This window comes from Epinephelus moara, chromosome 19, assembly GCF_006386435.1.
Source record: "Epinephelus moara isolate mb chromosome 19, YSFRI_EMoa_1.0, whole genome shotgun sequence".
Classification (NCBI taxonomy): Eukaryota; Metazoa; Chordata; class Actinopteri; order Perciformes; family Serranidae; genus Epinephelus; species Epinephelus moara.
Window position 1 is genome coordinate 26313092 of NC_065524.1, and position 25410 is coordinate 26338501.

General features: G+C 41.8%; 1 protein-coding gene across 1 annotated transcript in view; it reads left to right on the top strand.

The window, feature by feature from the left end:
* The first annotated feature begins 1215 nt into the window (after nt 1-1215).
* The window catches only part of pgbd5 (piggyBac transposable element derived 5), a 42715-nt gene continuing 18520 nt past the window's right edge, over nt 1216-25410 (top strand). The window contains exons 1-3 of the mRNA XM_050071906.1: nt 1216-1954; nt 9131-9561; nt 18944-19078. Of these exons, the coding sequence (XP_049927863.1) occupies nt 1588-1954; nt 9131-9561; nt 18944-19078 (933 nt within the window). The 5' untranslated portion in view covers nt 1216-1587. The remainder of the gene's footprint in view (nt 1955-9130; nt 9562-18943; nt 19079-25410) is intronic.

Sequence of the window (25410 nt, forward strand, 5' to 3'; positions counted from 1 at the left end):
TGCATGTTACTCTCTGTCCGCTAACTAAAGGTCTCAGGGGCTAATCAGTAAAAATCTAATCTCCTGAGACCCTGTGTCTTCTTGTATGGATGTTGGGTTTCCCGCACCTTATACTTCATTCTGCTTAACTTAGACCTGTTCTCCTCATTTGTTGACATTTTTGTGTGCCATGCAGTGGTAGTTAGTACGGCAGCATATTGATGCTAAGCCGAGAAAAAAAGCTCAGTGTCAGGTTATGGCATGAAAAGTTTTTGTTATAACAAGATGTTTTTCACATTTTTACAAGATGTTTTCATGTTATTATAACAAGAAACGTTTCATGTTATTACCTGATACTGATCTTTTTTTTCTGGTGTGGCATCAATATGCTGCCATAAGTAAGAGCACAATACACTAATCTATAAAAACAAGATGGCAGCCATCTCTGCCAAGTCAGTCTGCAGCCGATCTCAACACAAAAGTGGACAAGGTACAAAACCTGATCAGAGTCTATGGTTGCAGCTTGTTTATTTATGATTAATGATGTTTGTAGTCTGATATGGCAACACATTTGACCAACTTTAGCAAAAGTAACAGGCTAAGACACTGTTGAATAGGAAGTACTCGTTTGAGGACATTGGGACTTTATTAGTGTTTTATTTGAGTAAATGACAAGGCTTTTAGATATGTTGCATTATATGTAATTTAGTTTTTGCACAGCCATATTATATTATATTATATTATTTATTTATTTATTATCATTACATCCCAATAGCTAGGAGAAATTAAAAATGCATACTAAACAAAAGCTGAGGTCTCAGGAGGATATGGTAAACACCTGTAAAAATGTTAAAGCAGTATTGGAGGTGGTGTTTGTGGAGTCTTTTATTATTATCATTATCATCATCATTATTATTATCATTATTATTATTATTATTATTTGTGGACCTAATTAAGGGTGGGCATCCTGAAAAACATAGGCCTAATTGCAAGTTTTTTATTATATTAATTTTCATGTGTATTTTATTTTCATTAGTCCTATCCTTTGATGATCCTCTCTGTGTCACACATTTTATTCTAATATTATATTACAGTTTAATGCCTATGATTTTTCCACTCTTGGGCTCCATCAGCCGCTCCTCTCTAAGTTTGGATGAGAAGCTGCATCTTATTGGACGGCAGGGCTGGGCTGTGGTGTCAGGTGATGCAGCGGCAGCCACTACTCTCTCTATTTTCCTTTCTTTGTGGAGAAATCACTGGTCTCCCAACCCGGATGCTGTGCCACAACTATCGATAATTTCGCCCAGTGCGCAGCGCTGTAGGCAGAGCAAGGGGGCGGAAATATTTCAGTACCCTTGAAGCGGACAGCTCTCCCCGGATCCACACGCTTCTGACCGCCGGGCTCCACATCCGAGCCTGCAGGGCGGGCAGGATCATAATCATACCCAGGATACAGGAAGGTGCAGCGGCCACATTAGAGCCAAACACCCCCCTCCTGCTCCTGCAAGATCGTGACCACTTGCACGCCGCTGGAGCCGTAGTGGAAAGGGTGAGAAGGAGGGAGGAAGGCAGAGACAAGGGGGGAGCAGAGCATCACTACAGAGAGAGATGGCGGAGTGCGGGCGGAAGGCGCTGTCTCTCCTGGAAGCGGCCCGCTCCCGGTACGAGAGCCTGCAGATATCCGACGACGTGTTCGGCGAGTCCGGGGATGACAGCAGCGACAATCCCTTCTACAGCACCTCCGGAGACTCCGACTCCGACAACTACATAGCCGAGGTAGGCGAGGAGGACCAGCAGCAGCAGCCGCAGCAGCACCACCACCAAAAGAGGGGGGATAAGGAGAGCCGCGGGGGAGCAGGAGGTGGTGGCAGCGGAGCCGGTCCCCCGGGCTCCCTGTCCCGGAGTCAGGCTGAGGAGGAGGGCTGGACGGAGACTCTGCAGGATGTCACGGTGCCGCCGTTCAAAGAGACATATGGTGAGACGTGATGCACGACAGCATGAATAAGGTCATTTGTGCAACGGGGAAGAAGTGTGTGTGTGTGTGTGTGTGTGTGTGTGTGTGTGTGTGTGTCTCTCTGTGTGGTGACTGGATGGAGACACAGCAATAGTGCAGCTCATGGTTTTTTTGGGTCATGCAGGCCATTTACTGAGGCTCTCAATCTGGTGCCAGAGCTGCACACAAAAGGCTTGTGCTCTGGAACAACTGGATGCTTGTTTCACTATGGTTTGTGATGTGTGCATCCCAGTGAGTGAGTGACAGAGAGAAGCATGACACTGCATCGTTAATTGCTGTATTGCCAACGCTTAGCCTTTGATACCTCACCCTCTGGTGCTGTGGTGCACATGCTGTCCTGTGTGTGAGGGTGTGTGTGCAGGTCGCAGGGCAGGGCATGGGAGACATGCTGGTTAATTTAGAGAAACAGTGTGATGTCTCCCCTGGTTTTACACACTCACACACACATACACATTATATACTGCACTGTAAGCACGCAGAATAAATGCATACACATGCTTTCTCCTTAATTAACACAACTTATAACTGTATCAGCATGAGACACAAGCTCATGGCACTCTGATCAGGTTGCACACTTTCTGTTTGTGTCTCTGAATCGTGACAGCACCATGCACCCACACTGCTCCGTCTTCCTTTGTCTCGTTCTGTCTTTGTGATAAATGCCCCAAAAGCCTGATCTCATTCTGTTTAAAACCCATCATGTACAACGCCATCAGTCTGCCTCCTCAGAACAGTTTTTATCCATTTATCTATCACTAAGTACAGCGTGATGCATCAGGGGAGCGGGGTTTGGGTTTATAGTGCAGCGCTTTCTGTCAGGCTTCGTTTGGATTTGCCCTCCTCTCCCCATCTCTCCTGCCTCGGCTGAAGCCACAGCGATGGGTGGAAATGCCAACCTGTATCCACTGTGACATGCTGCACTGTGGCACCCTTGGAGGTGCACCGGCAGCATATGGCTGTAGCAGATATGGACCAAGCTGCTCGCACATAACATGGAAACACACGTTGGAGCATTCATATGCAAATTGTTTAAAGCACAAGCACCAGATTGGATGGAGGTAAAGTGGCAGGAAACCACTGGAAATTAAACTGCATGCAAAAAGCTTTTAATGCCAGCAGAGTACGTCAAAATCCAAAATAAAAAGCCCAATATGATGATGATGGGATAAAAGTCTTTCGCTGTTGTGTCTGCTGTTGGTATGGCACCCAAATTGAAGGTGGTGGCTTTGACCTGTCCCAGAAAGCAGGATTACCGAGCAGGATGCCAAACACAACCCGGAACAGCTCTGTTTACTTATGTACATGTTCCAGATTTGAAGGCTTTTCAGCGAGCCCGGTTATCCAGCTAACTTCAGTAATCCTGTTTCATGAGATATGAGAGGAGTGGTGCCTTTTTCACTTATCCAAAATAATCTGAACCAAACTATCATGAGAGGTTCTTTGGTGAGGTTACAGGATGTTCTGCCCTGTCCTGCTCTGTTTGACGTTTTACTGCTCTGTTGACCTAAGCTCTGGAGGCAGCAGGTGTGTCTGTCTGCTTCGTACAGCCTGGTCTGGTTTGTAAAGATACAGTTAGTGTCTGTTTGCACAGCCAGTGTGGGTGTGGTCCCGCCATCCTGCATCATGATTAAGAGCTGCCAGACTGGATGGATGGCAGGCCTGCCAGGGAGCATAATCACACTTCAGACCTCAAGTGGCCAAGTGCCTGCTTTGATTTTATCGGCCCGAAGAAGTAAAGATTGACTGCATCCCGAGCCTCGGCGTATTTACATAAATATGTTTTTCCATCAGTTGTGATGGGATGGGAGGCTGCTTAAGCCACTAAGTCGGCCCCTGGCAGACGCAAAGGAAATATCATGAGTGATAATTTTATCATATGTCAGTATTTCTCTATCTGCGCACCTGTCTGGCTTTTTTTTCTCACCTGCCTCCCTGTCTGTCTTCCTGTCTCGGCTGTGACGGTGCTGACACAGACACAGTGCTGATGTGACAGCTCCAGTCCTTGGAGACTATGCACCCCGTACATAAATCATCAGCCACCGTCAGAAAGCATCAAGTCAACCTCATGCAGACTCTCAAAGACTTCAAGTGGCTTGGGTTTTGGCTTTGTTAACAGCCACAGTGGCAACTCCTGCACTTTCTTTGAACCTGTAGCAGAAGTTTGAAACCACGCGGAGTTGTGGTTAACACAAGATCAGGCTTATAGGTGATGTGTTATGCTCATGTCAGTGAGAGACTGTTGCCACTGTGTGTGTGAGAGGTTGTGGCAAAGGACCAAGCTGAGGATTACGAAGCATAGATCCACATCTCAGATTATATAACCACCTTATCGTGATGTTGAAGGGAATTAAAGAGCTATTTATTCATTCACTTTGCTGAGCATGTCCGATAGATTACAGGGACTCTGCATATGTCAGTTTATCTAGCTGTCAGTCTGTCCTGTCTGCACAGTGCCTCCTACCGTTTGCACAGCCATATGGAAAAACACAGTCACACAGACACACAAAGAGAATTTTTATAATTTTCTTATTGAAGCATTTAGATACAGCGAGAAGCCAACTGTGATGTAGCAGCTGTTTGACAAGCAGAGATGCACGTCTGGGTCTTTCAATCCAACAAGGGACCTGGATATGCAAAGACAAAAAATACAAAATGAAATGAAATAAAATGAACTATGGATGGCAGGAAAACAAACATTTATGCTTGACACAGAAAAAAATAACTGAAAGGTCATGTAACTTCGTCTATAGTGATTTATCGACTTAAAGTGGAATTGTATTGAAATGGTGCTCATAAAAAACAGGATAAAGGAAACCAAATTTCACAATCAGGTGTTCTTGTTTTCTTTTTCTATAACTAAATTCATATATTACTGACAATACATGTACTGTACCGTGTAATCTTGGAGGAATCAGAATTATTTCCAATTAATTAAGACATCTTGCTGTCTTTTTCAGGCTTCTGGGAGAAACTTAGTGAGCTATTTCATGAAATATGGAAACTCTTACATAATGATAGTACTGTATGTACAACACAAAGGAAAATTGGACTGATATTATATGATACGACAATTCTGCTGTCAAAATAAATGATTCATAGCAAAAAAAACTAACAAAATGAATTTTTAATGTCTTTGTTGTACACATATGAAGATTTTTTTCTCTGATGTAATGCACAGCAGTAGAACACAGATAATTTTATATGTGATCTGGCACTCTAATAGTGTTGTCATGATACTGGAATTTCTAACGTCCACGCAATACAGTTTCCAGCACTTTCTTGGGCAGCAGCCTACTAGAGTTGCTCATGTCGTAGATATTTAATACTCATTGCTTCTAAAACTGGGTCCAGTGAGTGACCCCGACCCCGGGAACCCACTGGTTGTCTGGTTGTTACAGGTTGTGAACGTTAAACTTTGGTTACTGTAATTTGAAGCATTTTCTCGCGCAAGTGGTGCAGTGGTTAGCATTGTTGCCTCACAGCAAGAGAACTCATGGTTCGAACCCAAGGTGGGGGAGTGTGTGAGTGTGAATGGTTGTCTTTCTCTATGTGTCAGCCCTGTGATAGTGTTGCGACCTGTCCAGGGTGTACCCTGCGTCGCCCAGTGTCAGCTGGGATAGGCTCCAGCCCCCCCAAGACTCCTGACAGGATAAGCGGTTACAGAAAATGAATGAACTGAATTGAAAAATATTGATTTCACACCATTTGCCATGGGTAAAATTGGCACTGAGGGCATAAAGGTTAATTTTTCTTATTAAGAGATATATTTAACAAGGCTGTAACATTACAATGATGACTCTTCTTGTCTTGGTTAGTAATAGATAACAACAGAATGACTTCAATAAACTTTAACAATAATGTAGAGCAAGAAAGCGCAGCTGCTACCAGTGTATCGATACTGCAGAAAATAAATATTGAAACAATTTCAAGATTTCACCACTGACATGTATAGATAAATCAATATTTTTAATGACACCACTGTATATTGACATAAAAAATGTACATTTCTATTAATATTGTGGTATTAATTTTAGTATATGGCCCAGCCATAGCAGGGATTTGTCTGAGAGCGTACTCAGAAATCTCTCTCAGTCTCAGTGCTCTCTGTAATTTCCGCTAAAAACTGAGCTCAAAGCATGTTTCGTCTACATGAAGGGTTTATCCACCCCAACTACACGCTAATCTCCCATTCTTAAATCCGTGGCTATAAAAGCTCTACCAGGCAGATGTTTGTCCCTCGCCAATAGAAATACTACAACAGCTGATAATCATGAGGGATTATACTTCTGTCTGTGAGTGCAACGTAGGTGGAGTTTTGTAATGTGGGAAATTGATATTTGAAAGCTTCCTGTGTAGAGAAACATTAGCTAATATTAGTAGTCTGAAAGAAGAATTATGTAAATGTTTGATCCTGTTTTATCAGCGTGATGTAGGCCGTGCTGTAGATAAGCTGGCAGGGGTGTATAAAGAAGATCTATGGAGGAAATAGATTGAAACAATTCCATTATCTGTAAAAATGAGTTCTTCTTCAGGTTGTATTTTTGGCTTACTCCTGAGAGGAGCTGAGGTGAGTCATTTCGCCTCCGTGGACCTTCCATCTCAGTGTCTGATGTTTTTATGGAGGAGTGGCTCGATTTTTTGGAGTCACGCTGGATTTTACATTCAGCTTTCAAGTCTAATAGAATGCAAATGAGCGGATTTTGAGCCGCGGCCCGACTTCTTCTGCTGTCTTGGCCGCGAGCTCAGCTTTGTGGGCGTGCTTGTACTCTACTGTCTATTTTCTTCTTGTGCTCTTCCACATGCCACTTAAATAGTGTACCATTTAGGTTTAAGCCTTGTACATGTTATCTTTAACTCAGCATTAAAAGACTTGAAGTAAAAGTCCTTCATTATTGCGGTTGCAGCCACTCAGGACTGGAGTCGGAATAGAGAGAGAGTGAAAACCTTGTTCAACTCTGCTCAGAGATAATGAGATCGTGCTGTTCAATTGAGCCTGAAGTTGTTCTTCTCGACGTCCATACTCTCTCTCTCGCATCCAACAGCCTTAGAGAAAATATCTAATTTACTAGAGCAAACACATCAAGCCAGTCACTGCGTTGTGTATTGATTGTGTGACTCCAATGCATCACCTAAAAGCGTACACACAGAAAGCTTTTAAATGGAAGGTAAATGTAATTTTCCCTTCAGGAAACTAATTAATGACAATATATAAAAGAGGGAAAATAGCTTCATAGAACAGGGAGAAAACTTTTTGAATCCAGTCATGCTGGTTGAGGTGACTTTACTTTTTTTTGTTAGTTCCACCCCCAAAGCTGTTTATTATAATTATTTTGTGCTATTTATCATTTAATTGTTACTTTAATATAACAATTTCAACAGTATATCTATTGCTTGAAAGGGAAAGTTCACCACAAAATCAGTCCCTCTTACCTGTAGTGCTATTTATGACTCTAGATTGTTCTGGTGTGAGTTGCCAAGTGTGGAGATCATATATATAAATCATATCATATACATAAAGAAACTAGATTGCTCTCAGCATGTGGTGCTCAAAGTGCAGAAAAATACATATGAAAAACACCCGTAGGCTCACCTGTGTTAGCTAATGTTACAGCTCAGCTGAGGAGGACAACTGTATTAATGTTGACATCTCATGCTGTCACAAGTACAAGCCTCTCATACATGAGTAGATGCACACTTTCTTCTGCACGGTGTAGTTCAGAAAGAAAATAGGCCCAACATGAAACTGCTCACAACAAGGTCTGTGGATTATTTTGAGTAACCGGGTCAGGATTTCTGGAGAGAGACATTGCTGCTGCAGTGTTTCCCACAGAATCAGAATCTATGCATCTATTAAGCTTGTTGAGTTTGAGTCGCGGGGTGGAGATTTGATCAGTCAATCAGTTTTGTAGTTGGATCAGTCAGAGTTGATCAGATCAGGTCAATGGATTGGATGAGAACGCAGCTGGTTTCATGTAAAATTGGTTGAACAAATGACGGGCAACACCTAAATCAGAGTGGAGTTCCTCTAAGAACTCTAACAGAGTATTCTATTTTTTGTATGGATTTAAAAAAGTTTCACTTCCACTGTGCCTGGCGTTGTGCCCAGTGTACGCTCTGCACTCTGAGAGTGTGGTGCTCCGGAACATATATATATTCCAACAGTGCTCCTAATTAACTTTCCAGCTCCAAAAATAGAAAATTAATGTGTGGCAGGCAGCAAATACTGCTAAAACTAAGTGTGTGTGGGAAACTCTTTGTTTTTTTGGTGCTTTGAGCTCCACAAGCTGAGTGCCATCTAGTTCTATTATATTAGAGAGAAGGCAGACGTCTCTACAGCTGATATCTCCAACACTCTGCAGCTCAGACAAAAACATCAAGGTTGATAAACAGTACTACAGTTAGGAGGAAAAATGGGTACATTTGATTTGGGGGTGAACTGTCCCTTTAAGGTCTGTTACGTTACAACGTGCATACAACCCTATCTTTCACCAGCTGGTGCTTTACTGACAGTACGACTTCTGACGCCTTTCATTCATGGCTCTCTCGTGACACGACTATCAGATCATGATCTTGACTCATTGCCTGCCATAACGCTAAAACAACAAGACACTGAAACCTTCGGCAAGCGTAGAAACGCCACGCTGTGACAAGGACGACAGTGTGGTGGCTGTCATACTGTGTAAACAGTCTAACCGCTGCCCTGGGCCTCTGACATTTAACACCAAACACCGCTGTGGCTGATTTATGAAAAAGCACAGCGATTGTATGTGAGAGTAGTGTGTTCTTCTGACAGTTTAATACAACATAAGACTACCTTGATGGATGTTCTGTCTTTAACTGATTCGTCTTATGAGATGACAATGGAGTTTATGTAAGCAAGAGACTGTTTGCATGCATCCCACACAGCCTTGACAGTGACGGCTCAACAAAATCTAATTTTATCGTGTCTTACAGTGTCAAAAGAGAAACTTTTTATTCAGCAAAGGCAGTCAAATTGTAGGCCTGCTGCCAAACTTTAAAAAGTAGGATTAAGTGACACTTGCGTCTGTGAGTTATCCCACACGGGGCTCTCTATCTGTCAATCTGTCCGTTTCCCTCTGTCATAATCCTTTTTTTGTCCTTTCTTTCCTGATCCAGGCCCTGCTCAGAAGATGCCAGCCACTGCCACAGCTCTGGACTTCTTCCAGCTCTTCGTCCCGGACAACTGCATCCAAAACATGGTCACCCAGACTAACATGTACGCCAAGAAGTTCCAGGAGCGCTTCGGCTCAGACGAAGGCTGGCGTCCAGTCACAGCCCAGGAGATGAAGGCCTTCCTGGGTTTCGTCACCTCCACCAGCGTGCACCGCTGTGAGTCAGTGCTCAGCATCTGGAGCTCGGGCTTCTTCAGCAACCGGAGCATCGCCTTGAAGATGAGCCAGGCGCGCTTTGAGAAGATCCTCAAGTACTTCCACATCGTGGCTTTCCGGCCGTCACAGGGAAGCAACCAGGGCCTGTACAAGATCCAGCCCTTCCTGGACTCGCTGCAGCAGTCGTTCAGCTGCACCTTCAGACCTTCACAGACACAGGTGGGTGAACTCTGCTGCACGCCTGGGTGTCCCTAAGGCAGTGGTTCCCATCTGGTGGGTCGTGGTCCAAAAGTAGGTCACGGGTCCATTCTGAATGGGCCGGAAGTGACTCTCACACATGTCAGATTTGTAAAAAACACACTTTATTTTGAAGTACAGTGAATTTCCAGCACAGAATTTTTATTTTGAAGTGCCGTTTCCTGCAGTAGATTGAGTGACAGCTACTTGACAGACAGCAAACTAGCTCAACAACATATCCAAACGAAAGTATGACGCTGACTGTATTAAACTGTTTGGACCTTGAACTAATGACTCAGCAGAAATCTGGACCCCGTGGCTGGACCAGTTGGGAACCACTGCCCTAAAGCATCTTATAATTATAGACAGCTCGGTGCTACATATCTCATTCTCATACTGATTCTACATTTCCATGACCTGCTTTGAACATTATACTTTTTATTAACTCACACCCAGAACTTACTTGTCTTTCAGGGGTCAACGAGATTTAACAACACAGCTGACATCAAGCATTATATCTTTTATGACCTCTCATTAATAATGCAGGGTATTCTAAGAAATGCGACATATGAAACTTCTAGTGGTGATCTATGTTTGGCAAACAGCAGACAAAATGTTTTGAGACATTTTAAGTTCATATTTTAGACATCAGAGATTTGCTGACTCGCTGTTTTCTGGTTGACAGTGTATGTTCACTTTAAGGTATATATATTTCTGCACTGTTAATACAGCAGCAAAGGAGTCCCCCAGTTGCCTTGTAAAATAAAAATGCAAAGACAATTTTCTTTTGAAGTATGGTGAACCAACTAAATAGCTCCCCCAAGCAGCCCCAGTTTGAAAACCGTCTACACAGCAAGTATTTGGGTGAGGCAGTCATTGTTGACGACCTCCCCTCCAGAGGACTCACTTCCACTTGTTTTCAGTTGCACTGTACGCATTAGAGTTACATTTATGCAACTGGGGCAGTGGAGCGCCAGCCTTGCTACTCTATTTTGGGTGGGCTGGAAGTTTATTCGACTCCTACTTTACTTTCTTCTCCGGATGAACAGCAGCACTGCAGATTCTAAAGGAGCAGCGGATAAACAAACCAGATTGAAGTAGAATCTGTGATATCAAATTAGCACTTGTATATCATCTGTGTGCTCTTGTTCAACTTGAGAAACAATACAAAGTGATGCGCTCTTTTTGAGCAAAGAGAGGCAGCAGCAACCACTCAAGCATGTTTTCTGAAAGCTGATGAAGATCAAGTTTAAAGTGGGTGTTATTAAGAGCAGAGTGTTGTGGCAATTCACAGAAGGAAAAGAGGTCATAGTGTGTTGTTTGCTCCTGATCGTCCCGAGTTAACATTTTTTATTTACCACTGACTCATGAAAATGGTTGAGAGAGGTCCAGTCACCAGAAACAAATTTCACCAGCTAGTTGCTCATTTTGTCTGTCAACCCTTCAATGCTGGGCAGGAAGTGTACAGTCAAATTCATGTGAGCTTCCCTGCAATTCATTGCAAGTCAGACGTCGATAATTCTGATTGGGTATCCCTGACTTCCGATCTAAATGCAACCCGGTGCATCTGCTCAAGAAATCATCATAATGTTTGTCCGGCAAGTTTCTGAGCTTCACAGGCATATAAAGAGGACCTACATCACTCAACACAGTGCCATTAGTAAGGAGAGACGGGTATGAAATAAGCCAGCTGTCTTGCTCTACGTTGCTCATTAAGATAACCAACAACTCAAAATTGTGGGTGCCGAGTGTAATAGTGTGATCTAGAGTTATAGAACACAAACACTACATAAAAAATAAAAACAAATGAAAAGATAATTGTGCTCCATACACTGTAAGTGCCGCCATGTTGCTGTGACGTCATATGTGTTTATGTTGGCAAAATCAGGCAAACTGAATCTTCTCCAAGTTTCTGGCTTTCGGACAATTCGGACATAAATGACCGCTCCATTGCAATTTTCCATGTTCCAAGTTCAATAGATTGCAGCATTTTTTAGTGAAAACAGCTGCCTCTTGCAGTTGAAATTGTGCTGAGAGCAATGAGAGTGGACCAAAACAGGAGAGTTGTGGGCCATAAAACCAAAACAATAAGCTTAAAGGGATAGTGCACCCACTCAGGTGAAGTTTTAGAGTCCTCACAACACTTGCGGAGATCCCAGGGGAGAGGAGGTAGCAACAAAACTCCACCTAATGGAGGCTTATGGCGCCCCAGATTCAAACGTCATTTTTGGGTGCACTATCCCTTTAAAGGGCCTAAAATAATCAGTAGAGCTAAGTCAGGTGATAATTCTCTGTAGGTATGTCACTACAAGCGACACCTTACACTTACACTTTACATGCTGTCATTTCAGCGATTGTTTATGTTAAAAAAAAGACTAATGCAGCTTTAATCTTTGGGGGAGTGTTCTGGCTGAGATAGGCAGCAATAACAATGAGTTAGAAACATAGAAAATAACGAGCACAGTTGTTAGAGGAAAATGTTAGCATTGTACGTTTCTGGAAACCACAGATACGATACATTTTTATATAGGTCTGATTGTGTGTAAATGAGCAGACTTTGTCATCAGGAGGAGGAGGGGATGGTGGACAGCGTGAGACCTAAGCGAGATGGCTGCCAAGCTGCAGACCAATGTTCAAAACCAACAAACCGAAACATCCCAGCCTCTCCAGTTGTAATTGTGCCAGCAAAACTGAGTATTTTCAGCCAAAACATGATCTTGTCCTGATCATAACCAAGAGATTTTTATGCCTAATCATAACCACACATTAACTACAGGGCTGCTGAAACGTAAAGAAACATAAAGTTCAACATATCTGTTACATAATAACCTGCAAATGTTACATATCTGCTACATAATAACCTGCAAATGATAATAAGAAGAGTAGGTTTTATTTATAGGCGCTTTTCAAGACAAGAAAGGTACAGTACCACCATTTATCCTTGGGATTGGGTTGCATAAAAGTCAACCTGACGTATTCAGACTGTGGTTAGGAGGAGGGCATCGGGGTTGACTAATCATATTCCAGTGGGATCTTGATGCCACCCCTGCAGACACCGTCAAGCTCTTAAAAATTAATGAATTTCTGGGAAGCAGTTGATTAAATTGCCTTCCTGCACTATGAGTGCTATAACATCATCGTCATTGTGCGAGATGATGTCAGTGCTGTGATGCATTTGGGAACACAGGCTGTTAAGAGCAAACCCCCCTCCTCATATCACATCCAAGTCTCAATCAGCGATGTCATTGTGCTGTCAAAGCGGTCTGAATGTAAACCCTGATGAGTTTATTGCATCGTGAAGTAATAAACGGTTTCATGTCTCTCCATCCACTTAAATCTAAAACTGACTAAAGTGAAACAATGAGGGCAGACCGGCTGTCAGACAGCGTGTGTGCGTCGTTAGCTGTGGAGATGTACATGTGTATCTAGGCCAGTTTGTTTTATCTGTTGGTTTTCTGTGCCAGGGGCAGAGAGTGGGCCCAGATAGCGAGAGTGGCACAGACGGAAACTGTTGCTCCACAGACAATGGAAAAGTAATCTGCCCATTTAATGACTGACGTAGAAGGAAGGAAAGAGGCTGATGTACTGGTTTGATTTTAGGCTGCAGCTAATGATTATTTTCATCATCATCTAATCTGTTGTTTGTTCTCACAATGAATCAATTAATCATTCAGTCAGTGAAATGACAGAAAATAGCAAAAAATGGAAATTACAGTTTTCAAAAGTCCAAGCTGCCGTGTTTAATATCAACAATTGAGCACTGTTTGATTGATATTAAAGGCCCAGTGTGTAGGATTTAAGAGGATATATAGAGTGTGCCAGTAAACCCGGAACTCCGTTAGCGCTTTTAGCACTTCGGGTTCTCTCGTCTAAAAGTCAATACGTTTTCTGAATGGGATTTTGGTAAAATGCCTCGAATAAGGTCTGTGGTTAACAAAAGCTTAAGCGAGTTTCAGGTTATGTTCTACGACATAAAACACGTCAGTAAATACCCTACTTGTGAATTTTGAAGCTTTTACGTGTCGTAAAAAAGGCGGTTGCTAACAAGTTGCTCAATACGACTACAAACCCTGTCGGGGACATTAAACGTCATCACCCCCGAACAGGCGAGAGTGCTGGCAGTCCGCCATTACAGCTTCTTATTTAGCTTAAACAGTCCGATTTCCCCATTATACAATGTTTTTAAAATAAAGCGGCCGAAATCAGTTGAAAGCTTAGTGGCGGTGACGTCAAGAGTCATGCGACCGTGGAGTAGTCATGTAGTCCGTTAAAGCCTAACGTTAGCTTTTTACTTCTGGCGATCGCATTTAAGCTTCAAATGCGGTATGAAAGGTGTTCATATGTGAAGATTATCTCGCTGAACAAAACCTGTAAGTATCATAAACTTGTGTTAGCCACAGAGCTTATTTTCTGACATAATCCAAAACGCAATGCAAAAATCACATTCACTTTCTCTTCCGGGAACCAGCGCGATGCTAAACTTCCGGGTTGTGACGTCAGCCCTGGCACACTCTATTGGCAGAAATAGAATATATTGTAATTAGTATGTCTGGAGTCTGTCATGTTGCACCGCCATGTTTCTGCAGTAGCCCAAAATAGACAAACCAAACACTGGTAAACACTGCTAACTTTGGGGTTATAGTGTAGATGACCTGATGTGACTTCAGCCAGATGATCTGATGTGACTCTGGCCAAATTTGGTTATGTGAGGAGAAGCACTTGTTTTCAGAATTGGTTATCTGAATAACAGGAAGCATCACAAAGTACTTTCAGGACCTACAGTGCCTGTTCGTCAGACACTATAAATTGTCATGATGTACCAATTCTTTATCATTATTATTCCACAACAGTGGCTGGCGCAAAAACGCCTCGGCCAAAGCAGTTAGCAGCCCCTCCCCAACGAGCCAAACTACATCGGAAAAACAATGATTTTGTAACATGAAGCCGCTTTATTTAGTGTTTTTACCAGTTTAAATCTTTGATCTGTTTGTGTTAGAGAGGAAGAGACCTCTGCAGATAATTCAGCTTCCTGTAAAAACCTCCTGAACAATGAACGCTGAAGGAAGCCTCTCTCTACATGTGAGCCTGTGTGACCTGGATTTATTTGCCACTGAGTATTATTCAACATGATGTGGTGTGTGTGTGTGTGTGTGTGTGTGTGTGTGTGTGTGTGTGTGAATATGGGCGCTAACGTGTGAACAAATGCAGTGCTGAATATTAGCATGTCATGTCAGCTCAGCGACACTTCACATTTTCTGTGTCAGTCTGGCAGTTTTGCAGTCGCTAAGATGATCTGTTGACATTGCTTTGTATTGATTTGCAAGTGTAAAATCTTTGAGAGCATTTGTCGCAGTCCTCACAGAACATCCACTGCAAGACTGTGAGTTGAGTGAGTGGATTGATTTTCCTCCGTTCTTTGTCCAGCACAGGATTAGTGAACCCTTGCAAATGATTTACTCGAGGCATTCATGAGCACTACCTTTTTTTTCAGCTGTTAAGATAAGGTGCAGAGAAATATCTGGTCACCAAGAGAAGCGTGCTGCAGGAGCTACCGCTGTGCTAATGTGTGGTAGCGACAGGATGAGATATTTCTTAAAAGGCCGTTGTGGTTTGAGTGATGTCATCCATCCAGAGGCTAGATAGCCTCATTAATTTTCCACATGTATAATCCATAACTCCATATTTGACTTGGAAATGACTTGTTGCGCTCCGTCCTGGAGCCGGAGAGAGCTGTTGGTCACTGCGCACTTCAGCTTTAGTCAAATCATGATGGAGCGGGAGGAGGCTGAGGCGGGGAAGACACCGGAGGAAGGGAGAGACATTTGAAATGCAAATATTGGTTGTGGCCAAAAGAAAATATCTGGCCAGGATTTATGTGTACTGTGTGCTCATGTAATTGTCCAAGAAAGGGTTAGATAATATTTGGTTTTGTGTGTGTGTTTCCTGTTAATGCCCCTGTTTGGATGTGTTCGTGAATGTGCACCAACATTTAATACTTTAGTTAATCCCCGTTGGGAAATTCATCCTCAGTATCTCATCTGACCTTTTTGGACTATTTAAAGACAGTGAGCAGATCTGGGAAACAGTAAATGCACAAGAGAAAGAAGAGAGAAAGATGCCACAGTTCACCCTGCTTTTTGATATAAACTTAGACATTTCTTCAGTTCTGTTCATCAGTTTAATTGATGACCACAAAATCAGCAACAAACAAAACACAAAGATGTTCAGTTTTTTCGGCTGTGGCTCAAAAGTAGAGTGGGTCGTCCACTAATCCCAAGATCAGGGGTTCAATCCCCGGCTCCTCCACTCCGCATGTCAGAATATCCTTGGGCAAGATACTGAACCCCAAATTGCTCCCAGTGGCTGTTTCATCGATGTGTGAGTGTGTGCTAATTGTTACTGAGTAGCAGGCGGCACCATGTGTGGTAGCCTCGGCCACCAGTGTGTGTATGGGTGAATGTGCCATGTAGTGTAAAAGTGCTATGAGTGGTCGGAAGGGCTAGAAAGGCGCTATACAAGTACAGTCCATTTACCATTTATAATTAACAGACAAAATGTAGCCACATTTAATCTATAAGGTCAAACATTAGCGACATGGTGGTGCAGTGATTAGCTTTGTCGCCTACAGCAATTCTTCCTTGTTCGAACCTGGGGTCGGGGAGCCTCTCCCCGTGGTTTTTAATGTTCTCCTTGTGTCAGCAGGTATTTTCTCCAGGTTGCTTGGCTTTCTCCCACAAGGAGGTTGGTCAAACAGGTCAAACATTGTCTGAAATATTATTGTGCATATTATAAGCTTTAATCACATTTTTTCAAATACCAAATCATATTTCAAATGTTACTGAAATGTGTGTGCTCTGTGCGCTAAAAACATGACAATGACTTGATAAATAAAGCTAAAAGCATTTCTTTACTGAGTATTTAACATCGCAACTCATCTCCATTCAACAAAAACACACTCACATGATAACTCTTTCATGCACACACACACACAATCACACACACAATCACATACATACACACATACGTCCAGTCTTTTCAGGATCTCCCATGGGGCCAACTAAGGAAAAGCCCTAAGCACCTCTCTCATTCAGCTTAGCAAGAACACGTACAGGGTGTGTGAGAGTGCACATATGTGTTTGTTCAAACTCCTCCCATTTTCCTCTGGGTATTTTAATAATAAATTTAACCGACTAGCATTTCTTTTTATGTTTAAACAAAGCCAACAAGCATAGCATCACATGTAACAGTGGCCACAGTCAGAGCAATTAGCACAAAGTAGTAGTAGTAAAAATTACATATACAGAAAAGGGAAGATATACACAGCAAGGTGCTTCATGTAAAAAATATTATTACATTAGCATTCGCTCTGAAAGAATTTCAGTACAGGGTCCCAAATCTTATCAAACACCCTTTGTCCTCCTTATAGAATCTCAGTCTCTCCAAGATGTCATGTGTTAGTCATTTCATTTAACCCTACATCATATGTGGGAATAGTATGGAAGCGTATTGCATTCACTTGACAAATAAAAAAAGCCTTGTTTTTCTGAGTAATTCTTTCTGTTTTTCGGGGTATTTTTTTTATCAGTTTTTTTGTGGTAATTTTTTTCTGTTTTTCGTGGTAATTTTTTATTTTATTTTTTTTAACCTAACCTGTTACATTGAGCGATTGGCCTACTCTACAAGGATGCAGTCGAAAACATAGCTAGATTATCTTACCCTGTGTGTAACTAATTACGTGCCTTACCCTTATTGATCCCGTAGTTTAAATTGTCTAGGAGCAGGAGCACGGATGCAAAATACATCCATGAGCAGGAGTCACCATGGATGCAGGGGTCACTTGCAGGTGCCAGGTGGGAGCTTCTCACGAGATTTTGAAGTATCTCGTCTCCTCGTTCAGGAAAAAAAATTACCACGAAAAACAGAAAAATAAATAAATTACTCAAAAAAAAAACAGAAAAAATTACTCAGAAAAACATGGCTTTTTTAATTTGTCAAGTGAATGCAATACGCTTCCGTAGAATAGAGACCATCTTCCACACTCATAAAATTAACTTCTTTCCGATCACCATTCCAAATAAAACAGCCATTTTTTTTTGGTATTCTCAGAGGAAAAGGAGCTAGTCGCATAGCTGTGAGTGGATCAGATTCCCAAGATTTCCCAGAAGCCTCAGACAAACAGTGAAAAATGCTCTTTTAATATGTCTACAATTTACTGCATGACCAGAGAGCATGTGCTAAATTGCTGATTGTAGAGTTACAGCGATTACAGACAGGTGGCACATCAGTAAAAAAGCTATGTAGCCTTTCCCTGGAATAATAGAGTCTATGTCTATGTTCTCAAGTTCTGAACTGTGCAAGACTGAGTCTGACATTGACTGAACAGTTGTGTATATCCCTTAAACATTCATCCCAGACGTCATCTGTTAGGTCTATATTCAGTTCGTCTACTGATCCGACCAGCATTTCTGATGCTAGCAAGAGTACCAACGACTAATCGTGCGCATCCCTTGGATCAACTCATTGATTAACTGGCCAATCATTCCAGCTTTACTCTGGTGCTTGTTATAAAGGTGGAGAATCATAAAAGCGTTTAGATAACTTGATAACTGCTTGGCTCTATTATTTTCCATCATATTTAATTTTTAAAAGACAGCAGAACCACTGTTTTTGTGATAACTTCCTCGAGACATTTTCCCCCAGGTCTCACTGAATTTCCTGCATCATTCACAGCCAAGTTGAGAAAAGTCTAAAGGAGTAAACACTTCTTTTCTCTCTATTTTTACCACTTGGGACACAGTTACAGTCATGCTTTGTTTATTTTTTTAGATTTATTTTTTATTTTGTCTATTTTGTTTTGGTTTGGTCTGAAGCTAAAAAGCGAACCACAGACAATGTCTTTCTTTTGTTCTTTTTTTTTTTCTTCTCGTGGTTATAAAAAGAAAGATGCAGACAGACAGAAATACTGAAGCGGATAACGTATTAATGCAAATATGAAGGACAAAGCAAAAACTGAAACAACAGAAAAAAGGGAAAGACGTTCTTCTGAAGGCTTTTGCAGACAGATCGGCACAGCTGAGAGCGTGTTTCTGCCGAGGACAGTGTTTTCTCTCTCTACTGTATCACACTCACACACATACGAGACTTGTGAGGATCTTCGATTGGCTGCCTTTCCGTCTCTAACCCTTCGCTGTAATGTTACATCATCAACACAACCTCGCTCTTATGCCGCACACAAAAATACTTTTTATTCTCTCTTCTCAAGGCCAGCTCTTCTCCAGGAACACAATGAGTACTTTACTTGTGACTTGGTTATATAAAAATCCACTGAGACAAACTTACAGTAACTCATCCTGTGTGTTTGCAGGTTCTTCATGAGCCGTTGATAGACGAGGATCCGGTGTTCATTACCACCTGCACGGAAAGAGAGCTGAGGAAGAGGAAGAAGAGGAAGTTCAGCCTCTGGGTTCGACAGTGTACCTCGACTGGATTCATCTGTCAGGTAACAACAAACAATACTTAAGACGAATTCAGAAAGAGGTTGCGCGGCTTTTGCGGCCGCTAAACCTGCACAAATAAGATATACATAAACAGTAATTCTAAGAGCACCCGCAAAAACTGAAATGTACCATTAACTGCGGTGCTCTCTCATTGCTCCTGTGCTATTTGCACCTATTTAAATAACGTAGCATGCATACATTTGATGCAAAATTGGTCCCTTTCCATGCAAATAAGTCTTATTGCAAAAATATTCCAATAGCTTGTTTGCAACCACATGACTATTATGATGCGCCAAACTCAAACGGAGGGAAAGAAGCAATAAATCCTTATGCTGCGTGAATAGGATAAAGAGGAAAGGGAATACAGGAATGGTAAGATGAAGAAAACTGAAACTCATGTTTGATGTGATCCATACAAAGAAAAGTCATTTTTCCCACAACCAACGACTTGCCCGGCTTGGACACATCGTTCCACAAATTCCCTCGCCCTCCAGTTCTCCTAACATTACTAACGTTACATAGCAAGCAAATTCAGATTCAGATTCAGATTCAGAAAACTTTATTGTCTGTCGTAACAGAAAATCTTCTTTGACGTGGCTCCACATACAAGACAAGACAATACACTGATTAGAAACAATCGCACAACACAGATTCTGAAAGCACACACAGTGTGTATAGATCTTAAAAACAAGTATAAAATTAAAACTGTAAAAACAGACAAGATAAAAGGTGTGGATGTGAATGAAAGCGAACAAGAGTCCGGTGTTGGTGAAGATTCACCAAGAGTCATCCAGGTCAGTGCTATATCGTAGGCAACTAGACTTACTTGAGTTCTTAAAGATGTTTCACCTCTTATCCAAGAGGCCTCTTCAGTTTATGGCTTCTTCAGAACTGAAGGAGTCTCTTGGATGAGAGGTGAAACGTCTTCAGGAAGCAAGTCCAGTTGCCTATGATATAGCACGTAGGAAGAGTCCAGTGGACTAAAAGTACTTTTTGGACAGTTGGGTTCATGACTGAAATGACTGCTGTCTTGTTTTTGGCAGGATGAGTAAATGTGCTTGAGTATAACTGCCTTTGATCTTCCAAACTAGGGGTGGGCGATATGGCCCTGAAATAATATCTTTATATTTCATTGTATTTTTGCGATAACAATATTCCTGGTGATTTAACAGATTTGTATAATCTTCAGTAAAAACTAACAAATGAGAGATCATTTCTGTTCAGTATGTGAACAACAACAGTAACTCAGGGTGAGAGTCAGATTCTGTATACAATATTAATAGTTCAACAAAATGAAATTCATTCATTCATTCATCTTCTAACCACTTCATCCTCTTGAGGGTTGCGGGGGGGCTGGAGCCTATCNTACCACAAATTACACATTTAAACAGCTCCCAAATACAAAAAATGTCCCCTGGGATCTATATATATATAAATCAACAGGTGATTTCTTTCTTTTAACAAAATCCTAAATGATTGAGTTGTTTTTTCCACCTGGACCTTTATGCTCTGCCATTTCTCCTCTAATCATCACACTGTAACCTGTGACAGGCTGTTATGATACCACAACTATCGCACATTCACATATATGTAGTTTTTGTGGAGCCACGAGCATCACGTAGGTTTACATTACCAAAGGTTTATGACAAAATCACTTGACGACACCGACTCCTGTGTGCACACAGCGAGAGAGGAGAGGGAGAGACGCTGTGCTGCTGCCAGAGGAGCCGCTGAATGAGTTCCCTCTGAGCTGTAAGTTCCTAAAAGAGTCTGAGAAGTCCGGGGCTGTTCATAAAACATTCAGGACGCCACAGTTTATTCCACACTACTGAAGCTGCTCCTCTTTTTGGAACCACTGCAGAGTCGGTCATAATTTTGCTTTCAGCCATGCTTGTTGTTGCCGTGGGTAACAGTATGACGTCAGTATGTCAACAAGCCGAAATATTGCGAATATCACAACATGAGTTTTTAATATGATATTAAAAAATATACCGGTATTATTGTGAATTAAATGATATGGCACACCCCTAATTCCAACTTAGTACATGGATGCACCGCTGTCAAGCTAACGTTAGCTAACTTTAGTTATTATTTTCTACCTACGAGTTCAACCGTCCCCAGAGGTCTGTTAAAATACCGTCAGAAATCTGGGTAGTGGCTAAAAACATGGAGAAGTTGCTTTGTAATTCCTTCCAATTTGAGGCATGTGTTACACAACAATTTAATGTTAACGTTTGACACTAGTTGACTCCACTCCGGCGTACTGAAGGAGATTTTTGATCCACACCTGGCGATGTTTCTCTCTTTTGTTTTTTCTTCTCCCCTTTACATCTTACTATTTTCGGGATTTTAAGTGGCTTTTTTTAGACGGAGGTTTGTGTAGTGTTGCCTCCAGCTCACTACCCTCCATCTGTACAGTGCATTGATGTATGATGTCATATGCAAAGAAGCTATAGACAAAGCCCAGCGCTAATTGCCACATGTGGTTACCCAGTGATCATGGCAGCAGTGATTGTAGAAGGCAAAGGCAGCGCCATGAGCAGATATATCAAAGGAGAATTTCACTTTTGACTTTCTGTTTCAGTTTCAGTTTTCTTTTTCTCTCTTCCATTGATCTGCCCACTGTGTTCTTGGCACAAAGGCAACATTTGTGTTTTTCCACGTGGCTTAATTCCAACAGATGCAAAAAAAAAAGAAATTCACTCAGCTGCAAAACTTAATGGGCATGTTTGCGTTATACTATAATAGTAGCCAATGTCTCTTGTGAATCAGACCTTTGGACGGGACAAATAGCGGTTTCAAGTGATGAGCAATTCGTGGTGCTTTCAGTGGCTGCAATCCATTTTGTATGTATTCGCCCCTCAGTGTACTCAGCAATCAGGATCACATCAGTTTCAGGTCTGATTTGAGGGTGAAAAGAGGCAAGCGAGAGTGAAGAGATGAGAGAGAAAAGTGTATGAGTTTGTGTGTTAGCCATGAGGGTATATTAATTTGCTGCTTTCAAACTTCACGGCAGAAATCTAATATTTTACATCAAAAATGCAAGAAAAAGTCGTCAGTGTGCCCGAAGTCAAAAAGGCTCTCATGAAAACATCAGAGTCTTTGATCTCCACCATGTTTCAAATCTCATTCTCAGGTTGTCGATGTTGCCTCGTTTTGCATTCAGCCAATTACTCGCCGGCGCTACAAAGAATAAAATAATTTTTAATAAATTGATGGTGAACGTTTGCAGGCTTTACACGCAGAAAACACAAAGTTTGATTTTCAAAAATGATCAAACTCATCTCATCGAAGTGAAAAATATCTTCTGGGCAAAAATATTCGTTGTCAGATTTTTCTTCTGATGTTGTTTTAGATTTGAATAGCCGCCGGCACACGATTAGATCTGTGTTGTCACATCTCAGGCAGGCAGGGCTGCTCTGCTCACTAACAACCTTGCCCTTACTCCAACCTTCCACTCCTACGCCGGTTGCTTATATAACAGCACCATTTAACTGAGGCCAGGGACTGCAGGAGCACTGACAGACCTGACCGACCCTGACCATTACAGAGGACTGAGGAGAAAACATTAGAAACCACAACTGGAAGAGGCTGCCATTTTTATTCTGTGTTGTTAAAGTGGTGACAAGCGATGGAGGAACCCTCCTAACTACTGCACTGCATTTGTGGATGCTAAACTGAAAGTGAGAGCGCTCATTTTTCCAGCAGGATGCAGCTTGTTAAAGTGATTTTTTATGACTGTATAAATATTATGCAGGACTCACGCACACCAGCACTGCGATACTGAGGAGCACCATCACTCACATAACTTATTTACCTCCAGTGATAACTAACTATGCAGCTAGACCTTTTTTTGACATATAAATTCGGTTTTATTTGTCCTGGTTTTGAGATATGTCTCTGAAATTTTCATATGTACCCTGGTACAGTGAAGGTGAAGGGAATTTTTTGGGGTTTGTGGTGCTCACAGTGATGAAACGTTGCATTAAAAATTCAACATGTCTCTCCAGAAATGGTGTCTGCTCTGCTCAGAGACTGTTTTCAGAGAGACTGTTAGAGACTGTAATTCCAGTTTCAAGAGAGAGCATATAATTTAAATTTGGGTAAACCAACTCTTTAATCATAGTAACTATCATGTAGTATGTAGCTAACCTTAACCTCAAAGGATGGGGTCACAGTTTTCAGGCCTGTTTTAACACAATATTCAAGGGTCCTGATTGTTGCAGTGGAGTTTTCCTTCAATGTTAATGCAGACATATCTTCGACTTTGACCAAATTAAAGCATTAGAAAGCTTTTCTTTGACTCTATCTTACTGTCTTCCTGTACCAGTGAGTCCCATCCCCAGTGTACAAGTCTATCATTTCTGCTCTCGACACTCCCCTATGGCACTGGCATCCCCAGCTGGACAGTGCACCATAGCACACTCCAAAAACTGCTCAGGAATGACCTGAAACCAAATTCCCCAGATCCCAATCTGATTGAGCATTTGTGGGATGCGCTAGTTTCCCAGAGGTACCTCTAATCCACGGTGGTGCAACTTTGTATTGGACTTGGCTCTGACATGTCAAGGCATGGACACAGAACCTCTGGGGGTGTTTCCTGTGGTGTCTGACCTGTTGGTTGTGAGGTGGGGAACCAGCACGTCCCACAGATGCTCGATCCGATCCGGATGTGGGGACTTTGGAGGCAAGGCATTCACATGAATGCCAGGACCAAAGGTTTCCCAGCAGAACGTTGCATTGTGACAAAATTATCAATGTTATTCGCTTCACCTGTCGGTGGTTTTAATGTTTTGGCTGATCGGAGTTTATAATCTTCATCAAAAAACCTCACAAAGACTTCCGATTGTTCAGAACTCTTTATCTTGATTTTAGTTTTACTTTACTTCCTTATTTTATCTTTTTTTGACATGTTAGTTGTTTTAGTCTCCTTGTGTTTTAAATGTGTTAAGTTTTAAAGTTAATTCTAAATATGTTAGTATGTGTATGAGAATGTGTCAGTGCTGTGGAGCTGTATTATTCTGGTGTGCTTGTGATGACTTGACCTGCTCGCAATTGGCTTCATGTGTGTTCAATCAAGCCCCAGGTGATTGATTAGGTGCACCTGTAGAGTAACCTACATATAAGGTGACACATGCATGCCTCTTTTTGCACTGAGGAGAGTCCAACATGGACTGAAATGTTTGCAATTTTTGCACATTTTTTCACAGTCTGCACAGCCTTAATATGTCAACAGAAGCATTTAAAATCCAGACTCTAGTTTCAGTCTCTTTTGTTCTCTTTGTGCGTGTCCTCCCTTGCTGAACTGTCCATATGAACAGGTTTTGCTTGCTTTAATTATCTGTCAGGTAACAGCAAACAAACTGACTTTAAATGTCAGTGATGGGCGGACACAATCATCTTTTGTGAAAAATGTATTTAAAAGTTTATCTGAAGCTGTTAAGAGGCTTCAGCCGTCTGAGTTAGTCAAATCAATTCGTTATCTTCTTGAGTCTTTTTAGAACAAAAGTCTCTTTTTGGGTTTTTGTGTTGAGCTGTGCCTGAGGGAGATTTTGTCCCTCATCGCTTGCACTGGAGGCACAATGGGAAGAGACCTTTTTAATCTTTTATTTTTTAACAGTAACACCCAGTGCAGTGCAGTATTTAATGCTGGCATCAGAAACAGAATAAAAGAAGGATGTTAGTAAAGCATGCTCACATTTTCTTGCTCAAGTATGAGAATAAGGAACTTCACCAGGCTTTTGGAGAGCTCTGGTGGAAAGTACAGTGATACAATAATCTCACATTGTAAAGAAAAAGGCTTTTCACTGCAGAGATCCCATAAATAGATAGATCTCGGGCATAAGACTACGCTGCAGGGGAAGCGTTTCCTTCTTTAGCCTGGATGTAGTCCAGAATTACAATAGCGGAGTCAGGGACCAACCACGATCAGAATTTTAATTTGCCTATTTTTTTTTCTCTTTTATTGTTGCTTTATATCGAATGAAATCACATCAATTCATAATTTTTCTCGTAATCCCAAATCTCCTGTGTAAAACGAGTTGTGCGCGAGACGCATCCCAGGCTCCATCCTTTAGAGCCATATCCCATTATCCCATCCATTTAACAAATAAGCATTAGCATTCACACTGACTGTGGCCATTTGGCAGTCACTCAGTCTTTACCAGTCCGCGGATGTGTGCCTGCACTGAGATCTTCTCTCTTTAAATGAATTGTGTCGAGGGAGAGAGGAAAAAAAAAATTCAAAGAAATAAAATGAGTTAATGGAGTGAATCAATGAGATTCCATTAGCCAGTACACCACACGGACACACACACACACACACACACACACA